The 23979-nt window shown below is 44.9% G+C and overlaps 1 protein-coding gene across 4 annotated transcripts in view; it reads left to right on the top strand.

Moving 5' to 3' along the window:
* The window catches only part of MAP3K20 (mitogen-activated protein kinase kinase kinase 20), a 91328-nt gene extending 70814 nt beyond the window's left edge, over window positions 1-20514 (top strand). For 3 of the 4 annotated variants that reach the window (XM_030485772.1, XM_030485773.1, XM_030485774.1), the window contains exons 14-20: window positions 91-230; window positions 1416-1478; window positions 2479-2571; window positions 13542-13658; window positions 15171-15245; window positions 16283-16433; window positions 19535-20514. In XM_030485772.1, the coding sequence (XP_030341632.1) occupies window positions 91-230; window positions 1416-1478; window positions 2479-2571; window positions 13542-13658; window positions 15171-15245; window positions 16283-16433; window positions 19535-20214 (1319 nt within the window). In that variant the 3' untranslated portion in view covers window positions 20215-20514. Of the gene's footprint in view, window positions 1-90; window positions 231-1415; window positions 1479-2478; window positions 2572-13541; window positions 13659-15115; window positions 15149-15170; window positions 15246-16282; window positions 16434-19534 lie in introns of those variants that run through there. The other variant, XM_030485775.1, reaches the window with a different exon arrangement.
* Window positions 20515-23979: the final 3465 nt, after the last annotated feature.

Raw genomic sequence — 23979 nt, 5'->3', positions numbered from 1 at the left:
CACATGTATGAATATATGTACATTTGCTTATCTTTTTCTCCCTCCAGTAAAGCACCCTATGGATTTCTGAATAACCTCTCTTATCTTAAGGAGATGCTTCTGGTGAAATGAGTGTATATGCTAGCTTGTTTAAGGAACATCATATCACTGGGAAACGATTGCTTCTTCTAGAAGAGGAGGATTTAAAGGACATGGGAATTGTTTCCAGAGGACACATCATCCATTTAAAGGTATTTAACAGCATATGTTGAATGTTGCAGTAGGTTATAATGTGAATATTAAGAAAGGAGTCTATGGGCTTTCGGTAGTATCAACAACAAATAAAGTTAGAAGTCTAAATAGAGAACATATGTGGTATAACAAAAGCAGTTACAGGTTCGTGTGGATCTAGAATCCAAAGCAACCTGAGCGTTTTATGGGGTATGAAAATGTGGTGTGGTCTTCATACTCCTCTGCAGTTCTTGGTTATCTTGTGTGCTGGACCATCAGTACTGCTGAAGATTTGCCTAGGAGAGCTATTCTGCTGGCAGAAAGCTTTGGGTATCTTCAGAGAGAGTTCTCCCCCAAGGCTCCTCTAGCTGAGGGAGGAGCAGATTTGAGAGCAGTTATTTGAACTGAAATCTCTGGACTTCTCAACTTTACAACTTATTTGTAGCTTAAAACATATTTTGACTAACAAAGCACCATTAGACAACTTTAAGGCTGGTTGACAGCCAGGTTGATTTGCTCTTAAAGCTTTGTTTCACAGTGTTTAAATATCTAATGTTTGTAATGAGTTAAGAAAATCATGGTCTGAAAAATGGAATCACAACAGCAGTAATAGTATGAATAGTGTAGCCACAGGAGAGAGTTCAGTTTCCTGACTGTCAGCTTTGGAAAAGGATTTCTCTAAAAGCAGCATCTGTAATTCTGTTGGGTCTCAATGATTTTCTACCACAATTTACTAGTAAGAGATACTTGTATCCTAATTGCTAGTCCTGCAAATTTAGCTTCATAAGTCACACAGATTTATTCCCCTTTTTCTCATCAGCCATATTTTCCATGCCACACACCATTACTGATATATTTAATTTACATTTCCTACAGGGAAAATTATTGAAACTTAATAAAGTCAATAATGCCCAAAATGAAAGATTTCAGCTTTCTGGGTTGATTGAGCGTAAATAAAAGCAACCAAAACAACCCCCCAAACATCTCTTTCTCTGATTAAGCGGATCTGATTCTGAATGCGAAATGGGGCCAATCTACCACGACAGTTTCCAGAACACTGCTGTATTTTAAACTCTTCTCACATGCCCTAATGTATCCACAATGGAAAACACAGTGCATGCAGAGTTGCGCTGGTTTTCATGCTGGTATTTGCAGTATGAGGTACTGAATAACTCTCATCTGATTTTGTTTTCTTTTTTCCCTAGACTGCCATTGAGAAGTTAACCCATGACTACCTAAATCTGTTTCATTTTCCACCATTAATTAAGGCAAGTCTCATTGTTTATATAAGAAATGCTTCTTGGTTGGTGTGAATATTTTACTGTTCTCGTGTCTCAACTTCCCTACCATTCATGGGAGGGTGAAGCAGCAGTTCCTGCAGAGGGTTGTGATAAATGTGGAGGGTTAACAGCAGTGATGGGTCACATCAGAACAAGTAATACGATAATAAAAGTTGTTTTCAAGGAGGCTCTAAGATTTTGTAATGGAACTGGTAATATTAAATTAAAAGACTACTGGTTGCATTTCCTTTGCTATTATTAATCAGAAATTACTCTTAAGAGCCATTCCTCTGACGGGTGCCACCAACTGCTCACCACCGAAGAACATCAGACCCCTGGCCCAGAATGAGCACGTTATTCCTCAGTTTGCTAATGTTACAGGAGAGAAGGATGATTTATAATGTCTGGTCACCCTTGTGTTAACCTGTTGGTTTTCTGGTATCAGTAACAAGAGCCATGCAAAAGGGAGAGAGTGTTTGTGAACCTTGGGGTTGCCAGAGCAGGTACTTGCCTGATTTAATCTGGTGAGCTAATCAAGCAATTCTAGACCCTGAAGTAGCTTTTTGAATCATAAATTATTGCACAGCTATAGAGTGAAATCCACTTAAAGTGAATTTACATACAGTGAAACTCTGTTCCCCAAAGGGGTAAATGAAAGTCAGAGCTTTGCTGCCGTGCTGGCTGCCATTCCAGTGGCAGTGGCTGCCATGACATTCACAGCAGCACTGTGCCACACTGGAGCAGCTCAGCCAAGAGCAGAAATCATGCAGCATCTCCCAGGTGCCTTCCACTGCGTGCTGTAAACCCATGCAGAAGCCCCGGTCCCTCTCGGAGCAGTGCGATCGGGGCAGAGTGATGGCTCCTTCCTGCTGCCTGCCAGGCTTGCAGCATCTGAAAGGCAAATCCTTTTTCTGCCACCAGTGGCTTTTCTTCTGTCTCCCAAGGGGTTGTGGTAGATGTGAAGTCTCACCTTGCCTCTTTTTGGCAGGATTCTGCAGGTGGAACTGAAGAAAACATAGAGAAAGTAGTGAATCTTGAGCTCGTTTTCGGTTATCACTTGAAGCCTGGAAGTGGTCCAAAGGTAAGCTGGGAGTGCTGGATCGGTTGGTTTGGTTAACAATCACTACCCAGAGGGTCTAGTATCTTCTGGACACAAAAAGTGTGTCCAGATAACTTGCTGTGAGAATCTTGTTTTGGAAAGTACTTACAAAATGTCAAGGTGGAAAATGGGGCTACATCATTGATGGAGAACCGCACCCCAGAGCAGGTGAGGAAGAAAAGAGTGGCACAGAAAGCTTTTGTTTCCTCATGAACAGTTTTAACTGTAATTTTTATAATTTGGGCTTTCACTTTTTTCCTTTTATCCCAACGGGTGTGAAATAACAATACATTTATGCAAAAAAAACCCCATTCACACTTCAGCAGTGGCACGCACCTGATGTTAGCAGGCAGACTTCTGTCTCGGCAGAAAGGTGCTATCTTTTCATGCAACCAAGAGGAGTTTGGAAAACACATGGTATGCGTGGCTGCTGGCTGGGGAGGACGGGACTGGGCCTGGTGGTGACTGTGTTCACTCATGGTTCTGGGGAAGGAGGGAGGGGTAGGTGCAGCACATTGCAGATGGCAAAACTACTGTGCAGCGGCTGGTAAAAGGCAATTACCAGCATGTCACATCCTAATCAAGCCGCAGCTCCAAGCGGAGCCGGTTCAAGGATCTCTCGTTACGCCCTGTGTAATGGGAGCGTTGACGACTCCAGATGTTCCAGCAAAGCATTTCCACCACGTTGTCTTTTCTCGAGAGTGAGGTTTGTCCCATGCTTTTTGTTTTCTTTATCCAGCCTGCCGTGGACTCCGAGTTCAAGGGTTTTAGAATTAATCATCTATGTGGAAATGGTGCGCAAAGCATTTCTGAGTTAGAGTCAGGGGGTTGTGACAGCAGGATTTGTTTCCTTTGGTATTTGACAAATCTGCATTGTGTGTCCACCCTAAACTTGTGGGTGGCTGACTTTCATCTTGTCTTATCTGGCTGCTTTGCTTTCAGGGCATATTGTTTGCAGAAGTCTCTTGATTTCTGTACTTAGTGGTGCTTGCAGAGAAAGCATTTAGGTTTGTACTTAGTAGGAACTTGGACTCGTACTGAAATCATTTCATCAATTTGAAAAAGCTTTTTGCTTTTTGTCTGGAGATTTCCCTTTTTCATTTGTTTCTTTTATCCTAAGCACTTTTTTTTGCTATGAAAATCTTTATCACTGTGTGAATTTCTTAGTCTGTCTCAATGTTCTTGAATGCATGTAGCTGATGATGCTGTACAGCTGCTTTTTTGTAGGTGTGCCTCTTTCTCCCCTGTGTGCAACTCTTCAAGGAACTAAAAGTCCATGAAATAGCTCATATCTCCCTTCCACTTCCAATATGGGTTGTGAGCTGTAGTGCAGGGAGGTAGGCAGCCTCCTCCAGGAAAGAGCAAGAGAAGGAGTGAAGAGACCTCCAAATGTTGGAGAGAAATTCAGGTAGCACTAACACCTACTAAGTTTGAGGACAAGTGGGTATTTTAGATGGGATGGAAAAATTTGCAAATGAGATGGTGTGACAAAGTCCATGGGGAAGAAGCTGGATTGTTAGGAGAGGACGGGGCAAGTTCAGCCGTGCCAACATAACCTTTGCAGGCTTCTGACATGCCAACTGAGAGTGCTTTGTATTGGTTCTACCTTCCCCATGACCTCCTATTTGGTCCTCACTGCTCTGAGTGCTGTCAGGTCCCTTCCTAAGGAAGCCATTCTCTCCGCAGCTGTGGTGCATTCCAGGCATGCCTTCCCTGGCATCCGCCCCACCGCAGGACCTGTGTTCCTGATGCCGTTCCAGGGAATGCGCAGTTTGTCACCTGAGTTTGTCTGGTCTGGAAGCTTCTGTGCGAGATCTGCTTATTATTAACTCATACCTGCCTTGAAAGACATTGCAGCTAAGCCAGTTTTAAAAAGTGGACTGGAAGGAGTAGATTGACTGAGCTTTCAGGCAGGGTGGTAGGGCCAACATGAGCAAGGTAATTTGCATTAAATGTAATACTAACAAAGACCAGTGTGGTACATGTAACAGAAAATTTGGCTAGCTTGCTTTTTTGAGAATCCCTGGATACAATCTTCTAGCTCCCCTAGAGGCTGCTTTAAGCCAACTACTGCTGCCATCCAGATTTGTTCCAAAATGGAGATACTGGGTAAACCAGGATTGAAGGGTTCAAACTTCTCTTACTGTCCCGTTTTCGTAAAAGAGTGGTGCCTGTTCTGAAAAACTGGGTCAGCAGAAGCACTTGGGATCATACCTTCCACCATCTTTATAGCTAAAAAGCTGGCCTACATCAGTTTAAAAATAAATTTCTCAAAGGAACTTTACCCTAATCAGCCCCTATAACTGGCTGCCTAGCTAAGAAGCATTTCTCCTGTTTTAGCCATGAGGAAAAAGAGGCAATAAGTGCAAATCTGGGTTACTAGTTGAGAACATGTGTTCCCCAGGTGATATGTAGACTGCTAGACCTCTGTACATCAAGGGAGGCTATTAGGCTCAGCTGGGAGCTGGTGCAGCACAGCAAAAGTGCTCTGTGCAGAGGAACTGGTTGTGCAGGGAGGTTTCACCCCAGGCTGGCTCTGTGCTGGTCTCCTGGGCTCAGCTCCCCTTAGTTATTGTAGTGCATCTTGTGGAGTAGGCGCACCTGGAAGCAAGCCTGTCCATGTACTCAGAGGGGCTCTGCCAGAGCATGGGACAGGACGGATACCTGGACAAAAGCACAGCTCCTGATCCAAACTAAAGTTCTGGTGTGGGTGCAGCCTCAGCGTGCAGTGTGACATACCGTGGTGCCACAGGGCATAAAAGGGCTGGATGAGCTGGTCCAGGACCCAGGAACCATTTGAGGGTGCAGGTTACTTCAGATGCGTTTGGCTGGTCAGAGCACAGCATGGTCTCAGGTGTGAAGATGGTACCTCAGGGCACAGATGTTGTCTCCCTGGCACTGCATCCAGCCCTGCCAGTACAGGCAGTGCACCCTCCCTATAGGCAGGCAGAAACATAAGGGCCTTTGGAATGGTGGTGCCTTTTAGCAAGGATCCTGATGAATATACTTCAGGATGGCATTTGAATGTTCAGCCTTGTCTGCACACTGAATGAAACCTGGACTTCCTAGTACGCACCTTTACCAGCCTCAGATTTGTTATCTAATTTAAACTGCATCTTCTAGTGGGATTATGTTGGTTTCCACCAGGTGACAGATGCAGACATTTCATTACTGTTGCATTCCCTTTTTGCTGCATCTTTGGAGGTGATGAAAGCTCAGTTGACCTTTGTGCTCTCCGAATGCATCAGGAGTGAGCGCTGCAAAGCTAACCTGGTTTTTAGAGGTTTCTTTCCAACTCTTGTAGTTCGAGTTATGTGGTTACTTCCATTCACTTCCTTTTAATGACCTTTCTGTACACAATTCCCACTGAGCTGAAAGGTGATAAGATTTAGACATTGTATATGAATTTCTTCCACAAATTGAAAAAAAAAAAGGGGGGGGGGGGACACCAATTAACTCCCATATACCAAAGAGGGTAAAAAAACAAACCCTGGCAATTGTGGCTTGAGCTGATTCGCAGAACTGCAGAGGGAATTTTCAATGGCTTTCTCATCCTAGGTGGCTCATTAAAATTTCCCAATCAGGGAAAGGTGTCTGAGCTGTGTCGGCTCCACACTGATGAATCACCCAACCTCTTAAGAAGGATGGTTCACAGTCTTTTTGTCTCCTGTTGATGCATTCTTTAGTTTTGGTCCTCAAAAGGGCAGATTTCACCATGCCTTTGAATGTTTTCAATTTTTACCGCGTGTGGCACAATCTGACCTATATCTGAACACAAAGCCTTGAAGTTGGCTCACCATTTTGCCTTATTTTCCCCCAGTTAACTCTCCCTCCATTTGACAAGGTAAGGAGCAGAGCCTCTTCAAAACCACCTGCTAACTGTGTGAACTATTTTCTAGCCTTGAATATGCAAACCGGGATATATTTTAATTCTATTATTTGAATGTGTAGTGCAAAAGTGACTATAATGTTAAGCCTACTTTAGAGAGACGTGACCAACTCTGCATGTGGAAAAACATGGGCTGGCAAAATGGTGGCAGCACTAGACAAAACAGTACTGAAATAGTTGTTGTCGTAACTGGAATGCAGTTCACAAGTGCTTTGAGACCATTTCTGCTGCTTTTTCCTCTCCACCCTTCTACTACATCAGTGCTCATAAACCCTTTCTTTACTTTCTTAAAAATAATGCATAGTTCAGACAAACACGATGTAACAGTTTAGTTTGCTGTGTAAGGTACTCCTCACATTATGAATGTGGCAAAAAGTAAAGCAAGGGCCGAGGTCTAAAACTGAAGATTCCAGTTTTATAGTTTTTCAGTTGTACATATTCCCCATGCTCTGTAGGTATGTCAACCCAGTAAGTAAAGCTGGCAGAGGAATTGGATTTTTCTGACCCTTCCTTTGCAAGATACTTGCCAGTACCTTGACTTTCTAACATGGGGTTATTTAACCTTATCTCAAAACCTCATCTTCTAAAGCCTCTCTCTTTAATTACATCTCAAAGCACAATGCTTTTACTACTAAAGGCTAATAGTTAATGCAAGAATGAGAGTAGCTGTGCTTGTGTGCCATTTTCATAGATTTGCTCCTATTCTAATAAGTAATCAGTAAATGGGTGAATACTTTGTGAAGGGGAAAAAAACCCCACAAAAACCTAACCTGTAAAATAAAACAGCCACATTTGAATAAAACCAGCACCATTAAGAACTGGTAGGGTGTTAGAAGTTTAGTGCAGGTGATCTGAGCTCCTTGTATTTTCTTTTGAAGAGGCTTTTCTGGATCATCTATTGTTTTTACATGAGGTGGAGCTGGTATAACTCCATTACCTTCACTGGGATTGCTCTAGCTGTAGCATCCATATGTAACTGAGGTCAAACTCAAACCAACACCTTTTAAAATCCTTGTGTAGGCAGTGCTGAGCCAGGGATTCACATCAGCAACAATTCCATAATCCCGAAGAGGCATATAGACTTTTCAGCTAGTAATTTGCTCACTTGATTTTCTAGAATTTTAATCTTAAACTTTATTTTTATACCTTCGCCACTCTGAATTAACTTGCTGCCTTCCACATGTTGTCTCTCACACGTACAGCCTTGGTCACAGATATGTCTGCAGAAGCACAGACTAGTTCCAAGTGGTCTGTAGGCTTGGTATGTCCTCTCTAGACAAAAGCCTGGAAGAGGAACCCTTGTCCTCAGCATGTGCAGGACATGTCCAGCATCCCTGCCATCCCAAACTCCTGCCATCCTTGTTCGCATGGCTGACATCATGCAAGCCCCCTGCGTGTGAGCTGTAGCCTCCACATGTCCCCTCACCATAAGCCATGTCCCTTGGTGGGGACAAGGTGCCTGCAGGGCTCCAGCATGTTGTTCCCACAAGTGGTCCATGGGAAATGCCACTTGAGGACAGGGCTGGCTCAGGTGGCATGGGGGGGCACCCACACAGCCCTTAGGGAAGGGACTCATGTTTTTCATGCTTCCACCTTTATAGTACCACTGCCACAAGCAGGATGCATGTGGATGACGATACCTGCGACCAGAGCAATCCCCATTTGCTTCTGATCACGTGGCAAGGGCAGCTTTAGGTAAACACTAGGCTCAGGACCACTGTTACGGCAGAGCTCTCTGTCTTGGCTGCTACAGCTTGTTCTTCTCAGGGCACCGGTCCCCAGCACGTAGCAGCACCCAGTATTTACCATTATGTTGCCCTCCATAGCAGCACAGAGCTTCTCAGCACTGGATGTTAAAGAAAGGTGCTGTCAGGGGATGGGGACAGACATTTTTTGTACCAGCGGGTGGTCTGTGTAGGTGTTGGAGAGGCCTCCTGCTTATCCAGGCGAAGCTGCAGCCAGCCAGCGCCTGCTGCCTTACGGAGGAGTGTAAGGGCTCTGGCTTTTGGAGGAGGCACCCAGGCAACTGATAACATAAATATATCTTTCACTTGCTTTGTTTCTGTACGTTTTAAGACCATCTCTCTTGGAAGGCCTCCCCCCCGCTCCTGTTTTTTTCTGCCTGCGCAGCTGAAATAAAACCGGCGGTGGAGCCACCTTCTCTTGCTGGAGTCTGGCTGGCAACAGCCTGCCCTGACCTGAGACACCAGCCATTGTTAAGGGTATAACACATTTACATATTTTGCAATAAAACATCAGTTATTTGCATTACTGTGTCAAGTTTTATTTGATTCTTTCACCTAAAAATGACTCATTTTCCTTTCTTGTATTTTAAAAACCAACTACTCTAAGCTTGTTTGAGAATAATCAAAAATTGCCCATTTAGCTAGAAGTCATTTTCTTTTCAAAAGGCAAATGTTATTTAATCTTTCAGCTGTTCATTGTGCCATCATAAATACTTTCTTTTCAGCACAGTTGTGGGGACTGAAATGAGCCCACTAATTGCCTCCCATTTCGACTGACATGTGGTGGTTTAGTGGAAAGAGAACACAGCGGGGAGAAGGAAATAGGAGGCTGAGAAAATGAGAGCTAATTATTTTCACTGCCTCATGTCAGGCTCTGTGTCAGCCTTGTTTTTACAAACTGGAAGGTTTAGCACTAAATAAAACAAACTGGCGTCATGTTTTTATATACTGGCAGTGTCATGGAAGCAGCTGCACATCTCAAAGACAATATAATGCCTGCATTCGCATGGACACCATCTGACAGCCACTGTGAGCCACTGCTAATGAGGATATCACAGTGGTGCCAAGTGAAAGGTGCTGAATTATGTATGATTCTTCATCAGTGCAGCAATAGTCCTGTACATCATTATGAGACATTGTTTTGCTGAAGAGATTAAAACATTCTTAGTTCCAGACCCTGCAACCTATACACGCTACAAGAGGTTATTAATGGAATTTTTAGGGAGAGTTTCTTGTGGATTTCTTTTTGGTTAAAAATATCTCATGGGACAAAGCTGTGGTGGGTCATGACACTATATATATAAAGAAGAGAAGCAAATTAACTGTAATTGTGTTATCTTCCCTTAAATCCAGAATAATAAAATATAGTGTAGCAGGGTGATACATAATGATAAATAACCTAAGTGCTGTCACTAGATGTTCAACTCTAATGCCTTTAAAACAGCAGGTTTCAGCAGCTGAGATAGATAATAGCTAAGAATGTAAAGGAGCTTCTGGGGACCTAAATCATCAACATGCTACTACTTTTAGTACCAGCATGACCAACATTTTTTTCATATTTGTTTCATCTTGCATTACATCTTACTTTACTCCTAATAGCCAGTTGCCTGCTACAATGCCGTTGCCTTTTCTTTCTTCAGTCCTAAAAACAAAAAAAAAAAAAAAAACAAAAAAAGAAGTTTATTGCAACCACTGATTTTAAAACAAATCCTGGATTTGGGCCTTCTGGAAAAGTGAGGTGTCTCCCCAGTGAGAGTTTTAAGCTGTTGTTGCAGGAGACGTGTTTGTTGTTTAAAGCCTGTGCCTGGTCTTTTTCATTTCCCTTTTGGTTTTTGTTGCAGACCGTAGTGCATATGGGGTTAAAGGAGTATTGTCACCACAGTAAGCTGGAGGTTTAATTTTTAAAGTGTTCTTATTTTCTGTTCAGAAGCTGAGGAGAAGTGGTTCCAAATACCTGTGTGATTTGCGCTTTTTTTTGTTCTACAATCATTTGCAGAGACTGCTGATTTATTGGCGTTGTCAAAGGGCTATTCGAAAATGTTTTTTACACGAAGTTTTGCTGGTTGTGCTTCTCAGTTCTGAAACTAGGGTTGTTTTTTTTAATACAAAAACCTGAAATTATTTAAATCAAAATTGAGCAGGTAAATACTGAGAGAGAGTTTAATTCTTGAATTACAAGATGTCCAGGGAAATCTCTTTGAAGGACTTGTGTAAGTATATTTATCAACCAGGCACTTTGAATGAGCCATTTCCAGATTATTTTTCCTACATATATCTGCCACTAAATGTAGTTTCAATGCAGGAAATCTTGTGGCTCTAATTCATCAAAGAATTGAAATTTGTATACTTGGTTATTCTAGCCAAATTTTTGCTAAAGTGACTGAGCATCTCTCTCCTATTCATTGCTAAATAAGAACCTAGCACTCGACTGAAAAACAGGGAAATATGTCTCTTCCTACAGCACACAAATCTCGCAGTACTTGCTATGTGGTTAACAAAATGGTTACCAAGTTTGTAAGAGAAGTAGCCACCTCCTTATTTTAGATAAGTAATATCATAGATATTTTCCAAGTGACTTGATTCAGAAGTCACCTAGCTGCTGTCTTCTTCCTTTTCCTTTCTTCCTTCTCTCTTTCTGTCTTTTCTACCTTTTCTTTATCCCAGCCTCTCCTTCCCTCTCGCTCCTCTCTTTATTTCCCTGGGGTTTTTGTCTCCCTATTTTTCTCTTTCCCCTTTCCACTGATGATTTTACAATAATACAAAATGAAAACCTGACATGTATTTTAGAGTGAGCAGAGAGGTTATGCTTAGTGTGGTAATTTGCCCTTTGGTATCTGCGTGGCGTGGCTGGAGAGGACTCCAAGGAGTACCGAAGGTTTGGGGGCTGGATTTGCAGGACGGGAGAGTGCATTTCTGCCTCTGAAGCAGCAGTTCGGAGCCGGGGAAGGCGGTGTTTGTGCAGGGCTCCTGCATCCACAGCTGCGTGGGGCAGCCTGATTCGTTACCGCACGGAGAGGGCTCCTGCGTGCGCGGCACATCCGGAGAGGGGCCGGGCGCTGGCAGGTGCCCACCGCCTGCCAGACCCTGGGTTTACACAGCTTGCCAGCCTTTTCTTTAGAGATGGTCGTTCGACTTATGTCCTTTATTAAAATGAGCTCAGGTTTGTCAGATCGGGTCTGCAGGGAGATGTGAGCGAACAGCACAAAATTCTGAGTTGTGAAGGCACAGGTGTCCTGGCACAAGGTGCAGCTCAGGCTCTCGGGTGCGTGGCACTGGTCTCATGGCAGGATATGTGCTGAATTAACTGGAGGATAGTATGTTAAGTCAATGTTTTGTTATTTCCTTGGCTCAGGTATTTTTGTAAAACTTATAAATGTCATCAAGCATCTTGTCTCTAATCTTGGGTTCGATCTGCAGTGGGGAATCCAAGTAGCATGAATTTAGGAAGTCCTGCAAAATTCTGGCGATGAGGAAGGTGTGGGCAGGGAGAGGAGCACAGTTTGAGAGGCAAGGAGGAGTCAAAGACAACTCACTTCGCTGTTGCTGTTCAGTAACAGTTCTCAGACAATGTCAGGGCCAGTGGATCACCCACCTGCAAAGAGGCAGGCGTAACCCTGGGTTAGCTCACAACCTGAAAAAGCAGCACAGAAAAAGGTCTTGCAAACAGATACAAGAAACAGAGGCACAGGGCAACTTGAGCACCTTACTGGGTTTCACAGGAGGTTGATGGTGGAACTGGAAACTGAACTCGACGCCTCTAGGTCTTGGTCTGGTGCTCTGACCACTGGACCAGAGTTCCCACCACTCAAACTCGCACTGGGGCAATACAGAAACCAACTCATACGTCCACTTTGCTCATGGACAAACAGGGCCAACTGCTTTCATAAGCATAATTTGTTGTCGCGGTTCGGAAGTGATTATACTCCAGTTTTCTTTATCTTAGAATTGCCAATTCAATGCCTGATTGAAAGCTTTGAGACTTCTGAGGGCTGAGCTCCTACGTTACATTTATGAGAGATGCACGTGCAAACACTACCAGATAATCGCATGTGCGCACGGATACTTTTTAGGCTGCTGTACATTTGTGTGTGCAAATAGATGCTTACGCAAGCCCTTGACCCTAGGCGGCCATCTGTGTCCCTCCCCATTGAAAGTTGTTGCATTTTCTAGCAGAGCTGGGGAGAAGACTGCCTCCCACAATCACTGAGACCTGACCTGCCCAGCCAGCGGTACGCAGTGGACACAGACCCTCCTGAGCCCCTGGCATGTCTAGAGGAGCTCCTGTCTCTGTGAAGGGCACATCTCCTCCTGCCTGCATGGAGGTGGATACAGTGCTTCACTGCAGCCCTGTTGTCCCTCAGGGTACTGATTTTTGGAGGAGCTCAGTGCACCAGACAGTATCTAATCCCCAAAGCACCTGCTGGGCACACCAGTAAATGTTGCCTGGTTTGCACCATGGATAGGTCATCTCCAGTCCCCACTGGGAGGCTCCCTGGCAACAAGCGCAAATTGCGGTCCCAGACGGGATGTCCTGCAGGATGCTGCCAGAGCCATCAGCTTCTGCAGGCTCACACCTGTGCGAAGTGTTGGATGTTGGTCCCATGTTCAGCTCATGGGATGATTTAAGGATACTTTTCATTGCTTTGGTTTATTAGAGTCACTATGATTATTTTCTAAGCTGAGCTTGCTTATAATTAATAGTGCAGCTGGAGGTGAGCAGAAGTTGAGGAGGCTCAGTGGTCGCTGGGCACTCAGTATCTGAAATAATTGAGCTGTAATAACCAGCTCATCCTCTTGCCTATTATTTGAGTGGCTGTCTTAAAGAGTTTCCTCGACCCTCTGGTCGTCTGTTCCTGCGTTCACTGGGAAGATGTCCTTGGGTCTGGCTGCTGGCACTGGCTGTGACCACACGTGACAGTTCCCACCGCTGCCCTGTGCCCCCACCAACGTGCGGGTGTGCAGACCTCCATCCAGGTGGGTGAAGCCACCTGGTTGTGGTCCCTCAGGGGATCCACATCTCTGAAGACATCTAGACCTGTCAACATGGCAACTGTCTCTCAGGGCGAGCTAAGAGAAAAGTGAACAAGAGAACCTGAGGGTTTTCTATTATCAACACTTTTTCTACTGTCAACACGTTTAGGAAAATGTGCATATCCTAAAATATGTACATGTTCCTTATCTTTCTCACTGGGTTATTTTTTTCCCCCCATATTGAGGATTAGGTTTTGGGTTGTTTTGGCTTTTGGTTTTGTTTCATTTTGCTGGGGTTTTTTTATTTGTATTCTAACAATCCAGCATTCTTTTTTTATTATTCATAGGATTGTAAATGGAAAATGTACATGGAGATGGACGGGGATGAAATTGCAATAACCTACATAAAAGATGTGACATTCAACACTAACCTACCTGATGTAGAGATTTTAAAGATGACAAAGGTATTTACAGCCTTAAAGCTTTCACAAATTCACAGATCTCAAACAAAGACATTAAAATACCACAGCAGTCGACTTTTGTGCTTGCGGAAGCTCAATCTCTTGACAGCTTTTAAATAAAATGCACATTTTAAACAGATTTGTATCATAATAGGAGTTAGGTATTTTGGTTCTCTTTTAAGCTGACAATAATGTTAACAATAGAAAAATAAGAGAAGGAACTAATTTGTATTTTCTTCTTTTAATTCCATGTTATATCCTCTGAATTTATTACCCCTTTTAAAGAAAAGAATGTTCAAAAAATTACTTTCCTTTCAAAGAGAAGAAACTGATTTAAATGTTCCAGTTTGAAACTTCATGTGATTTGTCTGGGTTTGGGTGCCCCCCCCCTTTCTTTTTTCTTTTTTTTTTTTTTTTAACATGATTTTAGAACTTTAACACCGATCTAAAACTCCCTCTGTCATGCAACGATGGGCTGCAAAAACTGAAACCCCTCAGCAGACAGTACAGCACTGAACATCTGCAATTCAGTGTCACTGGGCATTTTACCTTATTTCAGAACCTGCCTGCAAACAGTTACCAGCCAGCACTTAGACCGCTTTTACCGTAAGCAACAGAGGCTGTGTTAATGCAGAGGGCATTCTGTTTGTTGTTATTTTAATTGTTTGTTCTTATTAATATGCTCCACTTGATAATAGCTCACAAAATAAATTTCTAAATGGAAAAATATACAGCTTGATTGCCAATTAGAACGCTGCTCTAATGTGCACTGATAAAAACCCCCAAACTCCTGAATGCTTTTAACTGTGAGTATTTTGGCTAAATTTTGGGGGAACCTTTGTTTATTTTTTCCTAAAAGAAAAACTGAAAATCAGATTATCAACAGTCAGAATTTTAAGGAAAATGTGGTATGAGAGTATGAGAGTCAAAAAAGGATTCTCATATTTAATTCATGCTAATATTATTTTTATAGTTAGTGATTTTTGGAACAGGACTTGTGATATTATTATGATTATTATTATTTCCTGTTTAATTTTCATCTTGGACATTTTAAATTTTTCCTTAAAAAAAAAAAAAAGGGATTAAAGTTAAATAAACTAATAACGAGATGCAATAACATTAACTTTTCACATACTTTAACCTTTTTATATCTGTCAGGGAATATCTCTGAGAATCTCTAGATATTTGTGCTTGCTGGCCTCTGTAAGTTTAGCAGAATAAAACCTATACATGCACAAAAATGAAAAAGGTTTATGCCCTCATGAAAACATTCCATGCTGTCTTACCTACTGTCTGTTATTTACAGAATTCTCTTCTCAGTTTGCTTTTGGAAACAAGGAAGTAAATAATTCCAAAATATATTGCTTGTCTCGTAAGATTTTAAGAAAAGTATTGATGTTAACAGTATGGAAATGGATGAAAAAAAGGCAAATGTTGAAAATATCTTTGGGATGTTTCAGAAACAAGTCAGGAGATGAAGAGCACCTTGTAAAACTCCCACCATGTTTTTTTCAGCCACCATTTGTAATGGAGAAATGGATTGTGGGGATAGAAGAGCACCAGTCTGTAGAATGTGTTGTTACATATGAGGTAAGCTCTAAGAAACAAATTAAAAAATTGTTTACCCAAGATAAAACCTACATGGGAGGTGTGGAAATAGCATCCTCTGCCTTTGTTATAGCCTATAATCAAGTCTCGGCAGCCTGTAATTAATTGTAAAATCTAAAGTTCAGAGCAAAAGCTGAATGAAGTTTACAGAGACAGTGTCCTTAGACTGCTGCCTGGGACAGCTCTTTTTCTCAAGAACGAAAACCCCTTTTGCTTGAAGTGTAATGGTCAGTGTTGTTTGCATTACTGGAAAAGTCTGGTTTTTACCTTTCTGATGAAGTGCTGATTAGGAGAGCAGAGAAACAACAGGAAAAGAAAAGAAATGAGAAGTCAAGAGTAAAGTAAGAAAAATAAACCTGGAAAACCATTTTATGTGACAGAAATTAGCCTTTTTAAAAAGAGTTTGCAGTTACTTACAAAAGCGTTTATAAAGGCCAATGCTGCGTATCACAAGAAGGCTAATAATTGAGATTCCAGCTCTGTCCTGAGCAAGGGTTCAAGCAGTGATGGAGAGACAGGACCTTGCTTGCCTGTCTCAGAAGTGAAGAACAGTAGTTTTCTTTCAGCCTAAAGTTTCTTATGGGATTCACAGGCCCTTAACAACAAACTGAAGAGCTTGATACTCCAGTAAAGTTTTATGGAGGGTCACCCTACAAAAATACCTGCTTAGTCCTACCTCTTTTGGCAGAAAGCACTGCCCATTTGACACTCACATTAATATAACTAGTAAAATATATTTTTGTGTTTGTAGAGGAAGGCCTTCAGATCTTTCCTCCACATGGTACATGAATTGAAAGTTATTCACTACCACATTTTTAGCATAATCACAAAATACCATCCAAAATTATCTAGAGTCTAAAAATACTTGAGAACTGGCTAAGTGGTTTTGCAGAATAGACTCTATATGGAAAATGCTGCTGCCGCCCAGGCACTAGTGGAAGTTCCCTCATGGGATAGTTTAGTGGGTTATGTCCTTATGTGCATTATGTCCTCATGCATGTTGTGTCCTTCCCGAGCAGAGTGACGTTAGAGCTCCCAAATCCACCAGGCACATCCAATCTATCTGCTGGAGCAAGGGGAAAGCGCAGGATGAGGTCGTGACTGTACAGCTTATGATACATACCTCACTCCCCAACTCGGAGGGGAATTCACGGTGCAGATCTGACTCAAGTAAGTCAGTACACATGAACTTTATTGCTGACATGGACAAATGTAAGCAGCCTTAAATCCTGACACTTTTTCAACTCCTTCCTTGGGTTGGGTTTGGATCAACCTTTCAATCCCCTCCAGTAGAAGGTCACTGGGAGAGGTGTTTTTGCCTATGGTCCAGGCTTCTTCCCCTCTCTGTTGGCATACGTGTACATGTCCACGGTAGCCTTTCTATGATGACAGGCCTGCTTTTCTCTAAAGTCTGCTTGTGGATGCTGCATCGGGGTATCAGCCAGCAAATCTGCCCTTCTCCTCCAAATCCACCCCTCCTTACCAAGACAAGAGCATGCTCAGCTTTGTGGAGGCAAGTGTATTGGCATAGCAAAAGGATTTGGATGGAATTGTAGCGCCCATAGAAAGTATGCAGGGCCTGGGGTGAAGATGTGTTTCTCAACCAGGATGTCAGGAAGGCATCTGCTGGGAAAGAAGATAATCTCTACTCTCTATCTGCTGGGAATATTGGAGTTTCCCACAGCTGTTTTGAGGATTTTGGAAGCCAGTGCTTTCAGCGCATCTAAAATGAGTGCTCTTATTCTTAAGCAATTGGGATCCACTTGCAGCAAACTGTGATTTGTCATGCAGGTGGGACCTAGAGCATGTCCTGAAAGATAAATCTTCTCTGCAGATTACCTCTGTTGATGGAGGTTATCCTGGTTTCGGGGTGATGAGCTGTACAGCCATACCAAATTGTGGTCTCATACCTCCATAGGTTGGGTCTGCCACAGTAAGCTGAGCTGCTTTCATTTTTTTGTGGTGAGCAGTGGGAGAGCACTGGCACAAGGAGGAGTTAGTTATACAAAGGCACTAATGTATTGTCGGTACCCAGGTAAATAGATACAGGTGCGTTACCCGCCAGCGTGAAAGTTATGCCTCAGCTCTAGCAAACTTCTTGTCCTGTCTTCTTTACCAGACCACCTTCCCCAGGTTTAAAACACCACCAAATCCAAGCACAAAGGTGAGGGTAATACCTGTCTAAGCGGCTAAAATAACCAGCAGTGAAGGTACTACCTCTGTGGGCTGCCGCGTAGAGCATTTAGTTCAGTGTAGAGAGTTGGTGGCTCAGAGTTTATGAGAGAGATGTCCCCCAAGCCAAGAGAGGTAAGAGGCAACCCCATAGGGCACACTGCGAGGTCCCTGCTTGGCCATGGCTGGTGACCGTGACTGGCCATAAGGAGCAGGGACTGAGCAGCCTAAAGGCACTGAAGGGAGCCTTTCATTCGTGACAGTGTCAGCCCTGGTGGCCACCTGAGAGTTAATAACAAAAGAAGACCCAAACTCAAGTCCTGAGCCTGTTGCTTCCAGGTTTATAAGGTCTGTGTTTTACATCCACAGCCTTAGTAGGAGGGCAAAGGGGAATGGCAGAGGAGGTGCTGTCTTGCAAATACATTTCGGCATGCATGTTTCTTTGGAAACCGTGACTTTCAAAGAGGTTGAGAAGCAGAGAAGGCAATTCCCATCTCTCTTTCCATGAAAGGAGGTTCATCTCTCAGTGCAGGTGGAGGTATCTGCTGTGGTGCTGTCACAGGAAAGACAGTTTCCTTTTGACATATTTGACATTAAGTTGAAGTTATTTAAATCTCTTGGGATTGAAGCAAAGTCTGGGGAAAGGAGGAATGGAAGAGACCATCCCTGACATCTGAACAGGAGCAATCTCTCTAGAGCAAAATCATTTAAGCAGCACTCCATGTTTTTTGGCCAGAGCTGTGGCCTCGGATAAGAGGAATTCCTGGTCTCTGCTCTGCCCATAAAGTAACAAACCAGGCAGTCTTCAAAGTTCAAATGGAAAATTTACAACTATTATATTTGCTATAGGCTTTCATGCAAACCACAGGACTAACTTTCAAAAGCACTTCAGTCTGATCTCTGAGAGCTACAACTTTTGTTATGACCCCAGGGCTGTGACCATAGGTGTAAGGAAACTGTAATGCCCTGAGTTGCTCACAGTTAAGCACTGTCTGAGCTATCCTGGCTGAAGCCAGTTGATTTTCTGTGTGAAGCCAGCCACAGTGATGTAGCTGCAGCTCAGACTCAGTATCTGGGGCATGCAAAGTGGATTGACTTCTGAGTTTGTAGTAATAGTAACAACTGAAGGGGCTCTGGTTGGTGTGGTGTGTAGCAGTTTGAAGAGAAAGCAGTGAGAGGAGGTCAGTCTGGCTGCAGCATCAGGGATTTGCACTAAGGGTCTTCACTGTCTCTGTATCTGTCCTCAGTGACAAACAGCATGACTGTGACTGCTGGGAGAGACGCAGGTGGAGGGTGATGCTGCAGCGGTGCTGGCACCTTGTGGTGCCCACTCCATGCTTGTTGTGGTGATCTCCAGGCTCCTTTGCAATGAAAGCTGCAGCGAAATCTGCTGAGGCTGCCAGGAGCATCACAGGAAATGTATAAAATGTACAAATCACAGGAAATGTATAAAGCCTGGGTTAAAAACACGGAGGCACCTGAGAGTGGGAACCTACCTGAACAGTCAAATGAATGGTTCCGTGCAGTGACGTCTAGTCTAAGCTCCGTAATCTACACTGGCATCAGAAATATCTGTATCAGTTGCTACACTTGCTATTTTAAATTGTAGAATCATGGAATAGTTTGTGTTGGAAGGAACATTAAAGATCATCTAGTTCCAACTCCCTGCCATGGGCAGGGACACCTTCCATGAGACCTTCCATGAGACCTTCCATGACACCTTCCAGGTTGCTCAAATCCCCATCCAACCTGGCCTTGAACACTTCCAGGGATGGGGCATCCATAGCTTCCCTAGACAACATATTCCAGTGTCTCACCACCCTCACAGTGGTTCTTCCTAATGTTTAATCTAAATCTACCCTCTTTCAGTTTAAAACCATTACCCTTTGTGCTCCTTTTACTACATTAGAAGTCTACCATTATGTTCAACCATAACATTGAACATACTGAAACTGAGGCTGGGAGGGCAAGGGTGGTTTGAGACATGTTGAGGTTCTTCCGAGAGAAACCGTGGTACCTAACCTGACACCGTGGGTAAACCAGAGAGCAGTTTTCAGTCGGTTCACAGAAAGCTTACTCTGTTTTCATTTCCCTGCCAGGCATTGACAGCCAGTGGATGCAGACGCTGCGGATGCACCAAATAGCGAAAGCCATTTCTCACCAGCATGGCCACCCCCACAGCCCGACCACCATCACCCACTACCTGCCCTACCTTCGCAGCCAGGACTCCTACGCTGCTGCCGTGAGGAGGATGCGCAGTCCTGTCAGTTACCAGTTCACGTCCATCAGCCACTCCCGAAACTCCTCTCCCTTCTCACACGGTCTGATGAGAAACCTCTCGAATCTGCACCTGAACTCGAAAGGCAGCAGCACCTCCAGCACAGCCTCCGACACCCCTTCGGAGAGGGACAGGTCTGCCGGCAAAGGCAGAAACGCCTCGCACGGTGCTAACTCCCGCAGCTCCTCGGATGGGAGGCGCAGTGGGACCAGCTCCCCGGTGCCCCCCCGGTTCTCGGGAAGAGCCTACAGGACTTCCTCGCCAGCACCCCCCCCATCCTCCCAGCAGCGCAGGTACTCCCGCAGCTCTCCCCAGCCCAAGGCCATCCCGGGCATGCCTCCGCAGGATGAGAGCGAGCCCAGGAGGGGTGAAGGGGAGAGCAGAGTCAGCGAGGGAGGGTGGATAAAGGTGCAGCACGGAAAGAAGTCCAACAGGCAGACTGCCGGCAAGCCAGGGAAGGAGAGGCCCAGGGGGAACTGGCGGGGCCGGAGGACGTTCTAAGGAAGGAATTTGCCCCTTTATTTAACTGAATGTTCAACCTAGAGAAGATACACCCTATTTAATTTGTTGCACCGAAAGCCAGGATGCCACCTTCCTTGCTGGCCAGCGTGGCCTGGTACCTGCCAGCGGAAGGGGAGAGATGCCTGCCTCTCCTCCTGTCACAGTCAGCGACAAGGGATTTCACTTGATTTTCTCCCCTCCGTTTGGCTGCTCGTGTTCTCAGGTGACCGGATATCCACTGTTTTGCTTAATCTGTCAATAATAAAAATCAGTAAGGCACAGCAGGGTGCCATAATGAAAGGCTCTCTGTTTCATCCTTAGGGAAGGAGTTGTGCTGCTACATCTCCCCTCACCTTGCTTATATCTCCAGACAGTGAGTGAGGCTCCAAGTGGGGTCTCCTCACCCCTTGTTCAATCTGCTTCTGCCAGGGCTATATGAAGAGGTGGTATTTTTATTAGACCAGCTTATTTTTATTAGACCAGCGTAGTCTGAAAATACAGGAACATAGAGTGATTTCAGGTCCACTCCAGTAGCTTCGCTTCTTCGCTTCCAGCTTCCCATTCCCTCTCAGGAATTTCTCACCTTGCTCTTTACTTAAAAGCCCCAACACCAGCTATGTGACACCAGTGAGCACACTCTGTCACATACACAGTTGTCATAAGCAGAAGGAGAAACAGAAGCTAGGCTTTATTCTCTTTGGGGGGAAAAAATAAAAATACAGGGAGAAAAAGGCATTGCCTTTATCACAGTTACATCTAACCCCACTGGGGCCTACGATAATGTTTATCCCTCGGCAGCAGGCATTTTTTAATTGAATTTTTAAATGCGGCCAGACTGTGTCGCTTTTGTCTTTCAGTCTTCAGGTAGTAAAGACAAGGTCAGCGAAGTTTCTGATTAATGTGGTCTTTAGCTCCACCGAGAACAAAGACACTGCTGTAGACTCACTCGGCGTCAAGAAGTTTCTTCGTGGCCTTTTCACTCCAAGTTGATTTCACACAATTAAAAAGGGAAAAATAAAAAGTAAAAAAAAAAAAAAGGTTAGGGTTTCTCAAGATACAAGAGGGAGAAAAAAAAGGAAGAAACAGATACAGGAATCTGAACCCAAAGCAACACATGGTACCCACTGAAAGCCAAGAAACTGTAAATTAGAGATGCCTTTGAACAAGGTGCTGCATACCATCCATGCTAAGCAGTGCTCATGGGCACACAGTGGTGAGCGATGCTAGCATGTCAACCCTCAATTACCCCAATCACCATAGCCCCGGCACTGGATGTTCTGAAGGACATAAAAATTCCCTGCTCCACACAAAAGCCACTCCTGGGTGTACATGCAGCTCTGCTCGCTCCGATTCCCACCAGCCTCAGTGAGGGCTGAGCCCCATGGTGCGTTTCCCAATACTTAACCAGAGTGAACTGGGACTTCCATTTCACTAATTCAGGACAAGGTCCACGAAAACCGATGGAGCAGGACACAGTGGATACCAGGTGTCAGGAATCATATCTCTGTCATTTAAGTACCTTTTCCTCTAACAACAGGTAAGAGCAGAAAAAATAGTAAGATGCTTTACCTGGAAGTGAACGGGGCTGTATGTGAAGCTCTGTGGTAACAAAGCCTGACGCTTTCTTGTGGCTTCAAATTGGTTGAAAGCTAGTTAGTAACCCAGCTTCCGGCCCTGGTGTACTGAACCTGCAACTAATTTGGGGGATGTGGACAAGCAACCACTGGATGTTTCTCTGTCACAACTTTGTGGGAGACTGATGTTTTGCCTAGGTTGGGAATCCTTCTCTACCATTTCCTGCAGTGACCAACAAGGGCTGGAGGATACCAGCTGATAGTACCCACACCTGAGAGCACTTGCTAGAGACGTGTTTGTGTTACTAAGGTTTGGATATGCAGCTCAGGAAGCAAGATCTTGTATCGCGCTTGGGCCTACGCAGATGCTGGGCAGCAACTGCAAGAGTGTTGAAGGGCTTTTGAAGGGCTCAGCTGACAGCTCACAGGGGGCGGTGCCAGGAGGGGCGGCACCGCCCTGAGTGGGGAAAACACGCCCCAGGGAGCGAGGGCCCGCTCCGGGAGCTGTGCTGCGGCTGCCCCGGCGGTGACAGCGGCGGCACCAGGCAGAGCCGACGCGAGGGGAGGCTGCGGCGCAGAGCTCGGGGTGTAGAAAGTGCCTCCGCTGGTCTCTGGAGGCGAGGGTGCACAATGGGCAGGGCTGCACTCGGTGCGCCTGGTGTAGGTCCTACTGCAGCAGGGGCTGAGCTGCGGGACACTGTCAGTAGCTAAAAGCTGTCAGGGAAGCCCAGAGGGAGCTGGACTGCTTGCTCCAGGCCCAAACTGCCGGGGCCAGAAGCGTCCACCATAGCGCATGCAGAAGAGGAGGAGGGTGTTAATCCAGGAAGCTGGGAGCTAGTAACAAAAAAAAACCCCACACCAAAAAAAAAAGGAGGAAGAGGACAATTAACAGCAAGGAGCTTCCTCCAAAATCCAGTGTCCCCACCCGGAACCGCTTCATAGCTCTGCAGCGGGCTAACGAGGAAACGCACACCGCACCAAATGAACAACCAGCTGATGCACCAGTAAAGAGGATCACTGCTGGTGCCTCCAGGAGAAAGCAGGGGCTCGGATCAGGGGTGTTGCTGAGAGGCTGCCTGGCCTAGTAAGTCCTGCTGACTATTACCCGCTTCTGGTGGTCCATGTGGGTGCTAGCGATACAGATAGCAGTAGCCTTGAGAACATTTAGAAGGACCACAGAGCCCTGCAAAAGGTGCGTAGGGGCTCTGGGGCTCAGTTTTTTCATCGATCCTCTGGGTCAAAGTGGAGGACCTTGAAAAGGCCAGGCACATTTGGCAGGTTAAAACGGTGGTGGCATAGTCAGAGGTATGGTTATTTAAACATAGGACTTGATTTGGGAGGCCAGGTCTACTGGAGGCTGGTGGAGCTGGTCTGACAGAGGGGAAGAGCTGCTTTGGTAGGAGACTTGCCAGGCTAGTCAAGGCAGCTTTAAACTAGATGTGTTGGGGGAGCGGGACATCAATCCATCCCAACACTCCTGGTCAGTTGCCAGCACCTGTAATAAATGCTTGGAGTGGTGCAAAGCTATTTCAGCTGCTCCAGCTAATGAGCTGGCTTTATTTGGAGCTCAGCTCATGTGCCTCTATACAAATGCCTGTAGTATGGGGAATAAACAAGAGGAATTAGAGATGTGTGCATGAATAACCCATCTTCCAGCTCAACCCCTCACACAAGCCTTTCCTTTTCCCACGGAGCCTTTGCACATTCACAGAAGGATGACTGTTGCAGAGGTGACAGCCCACTGAAGAATCCAAGGGGCCCCAAAATCATAAACAACCCCAGGCTGTTCCTCACCCTAACCCCCTGGGACATGAGTAGACTGCCAATCCATCCCTGGGCAGCAGAGCTGCAGAGGTTGCTTTTTATGGCCTGGCCAGAAATTTCATCCAGCTCAGTGTTTGATTTGGACAGCACTGTAATATCTCTCTCTTGCAACATTTCTGGTTGTTGCTTTGGCCTCATATTGATTTCAAAGGACATGCTGAAATGTTATGCCTGTGTTGCGCCTCCCAGGAAGATAAACAGAACCAATGGTCAGAGATGGGATGGCTGTCTGACCCCTTTTCCCTGTGGAATGTCTGCCAGGTTTCAGCCTGTCCAGCCACTGCCCCGGTGTGCTGTGGGGGATCTGGTCATACTTGACTGGATGGGATGGGACGACTGTGGGACCTGGCCAGCCAATGCTGCGGAC

This window comes from Strigops habroptila, chromosome 5, assembly GCF_004027225.2.
Source record: "Strigops habroptila isolate Jane chromosome 5, bStrHab1.2.pri, whole genome shotgun sequence".
In the NCBI taxonomy this organism is placed as follows: Eukaryota; Metazoa; Chordata; class Aves; order Psittaciformes; family Psittacidae; genus Strigops; species Strigops habroptila.
The sequence above is the reverse complement of the archived record's forward strand: the minus strand, read 5'-3'. Positions and strand labels throughout refer to the sequence as shown.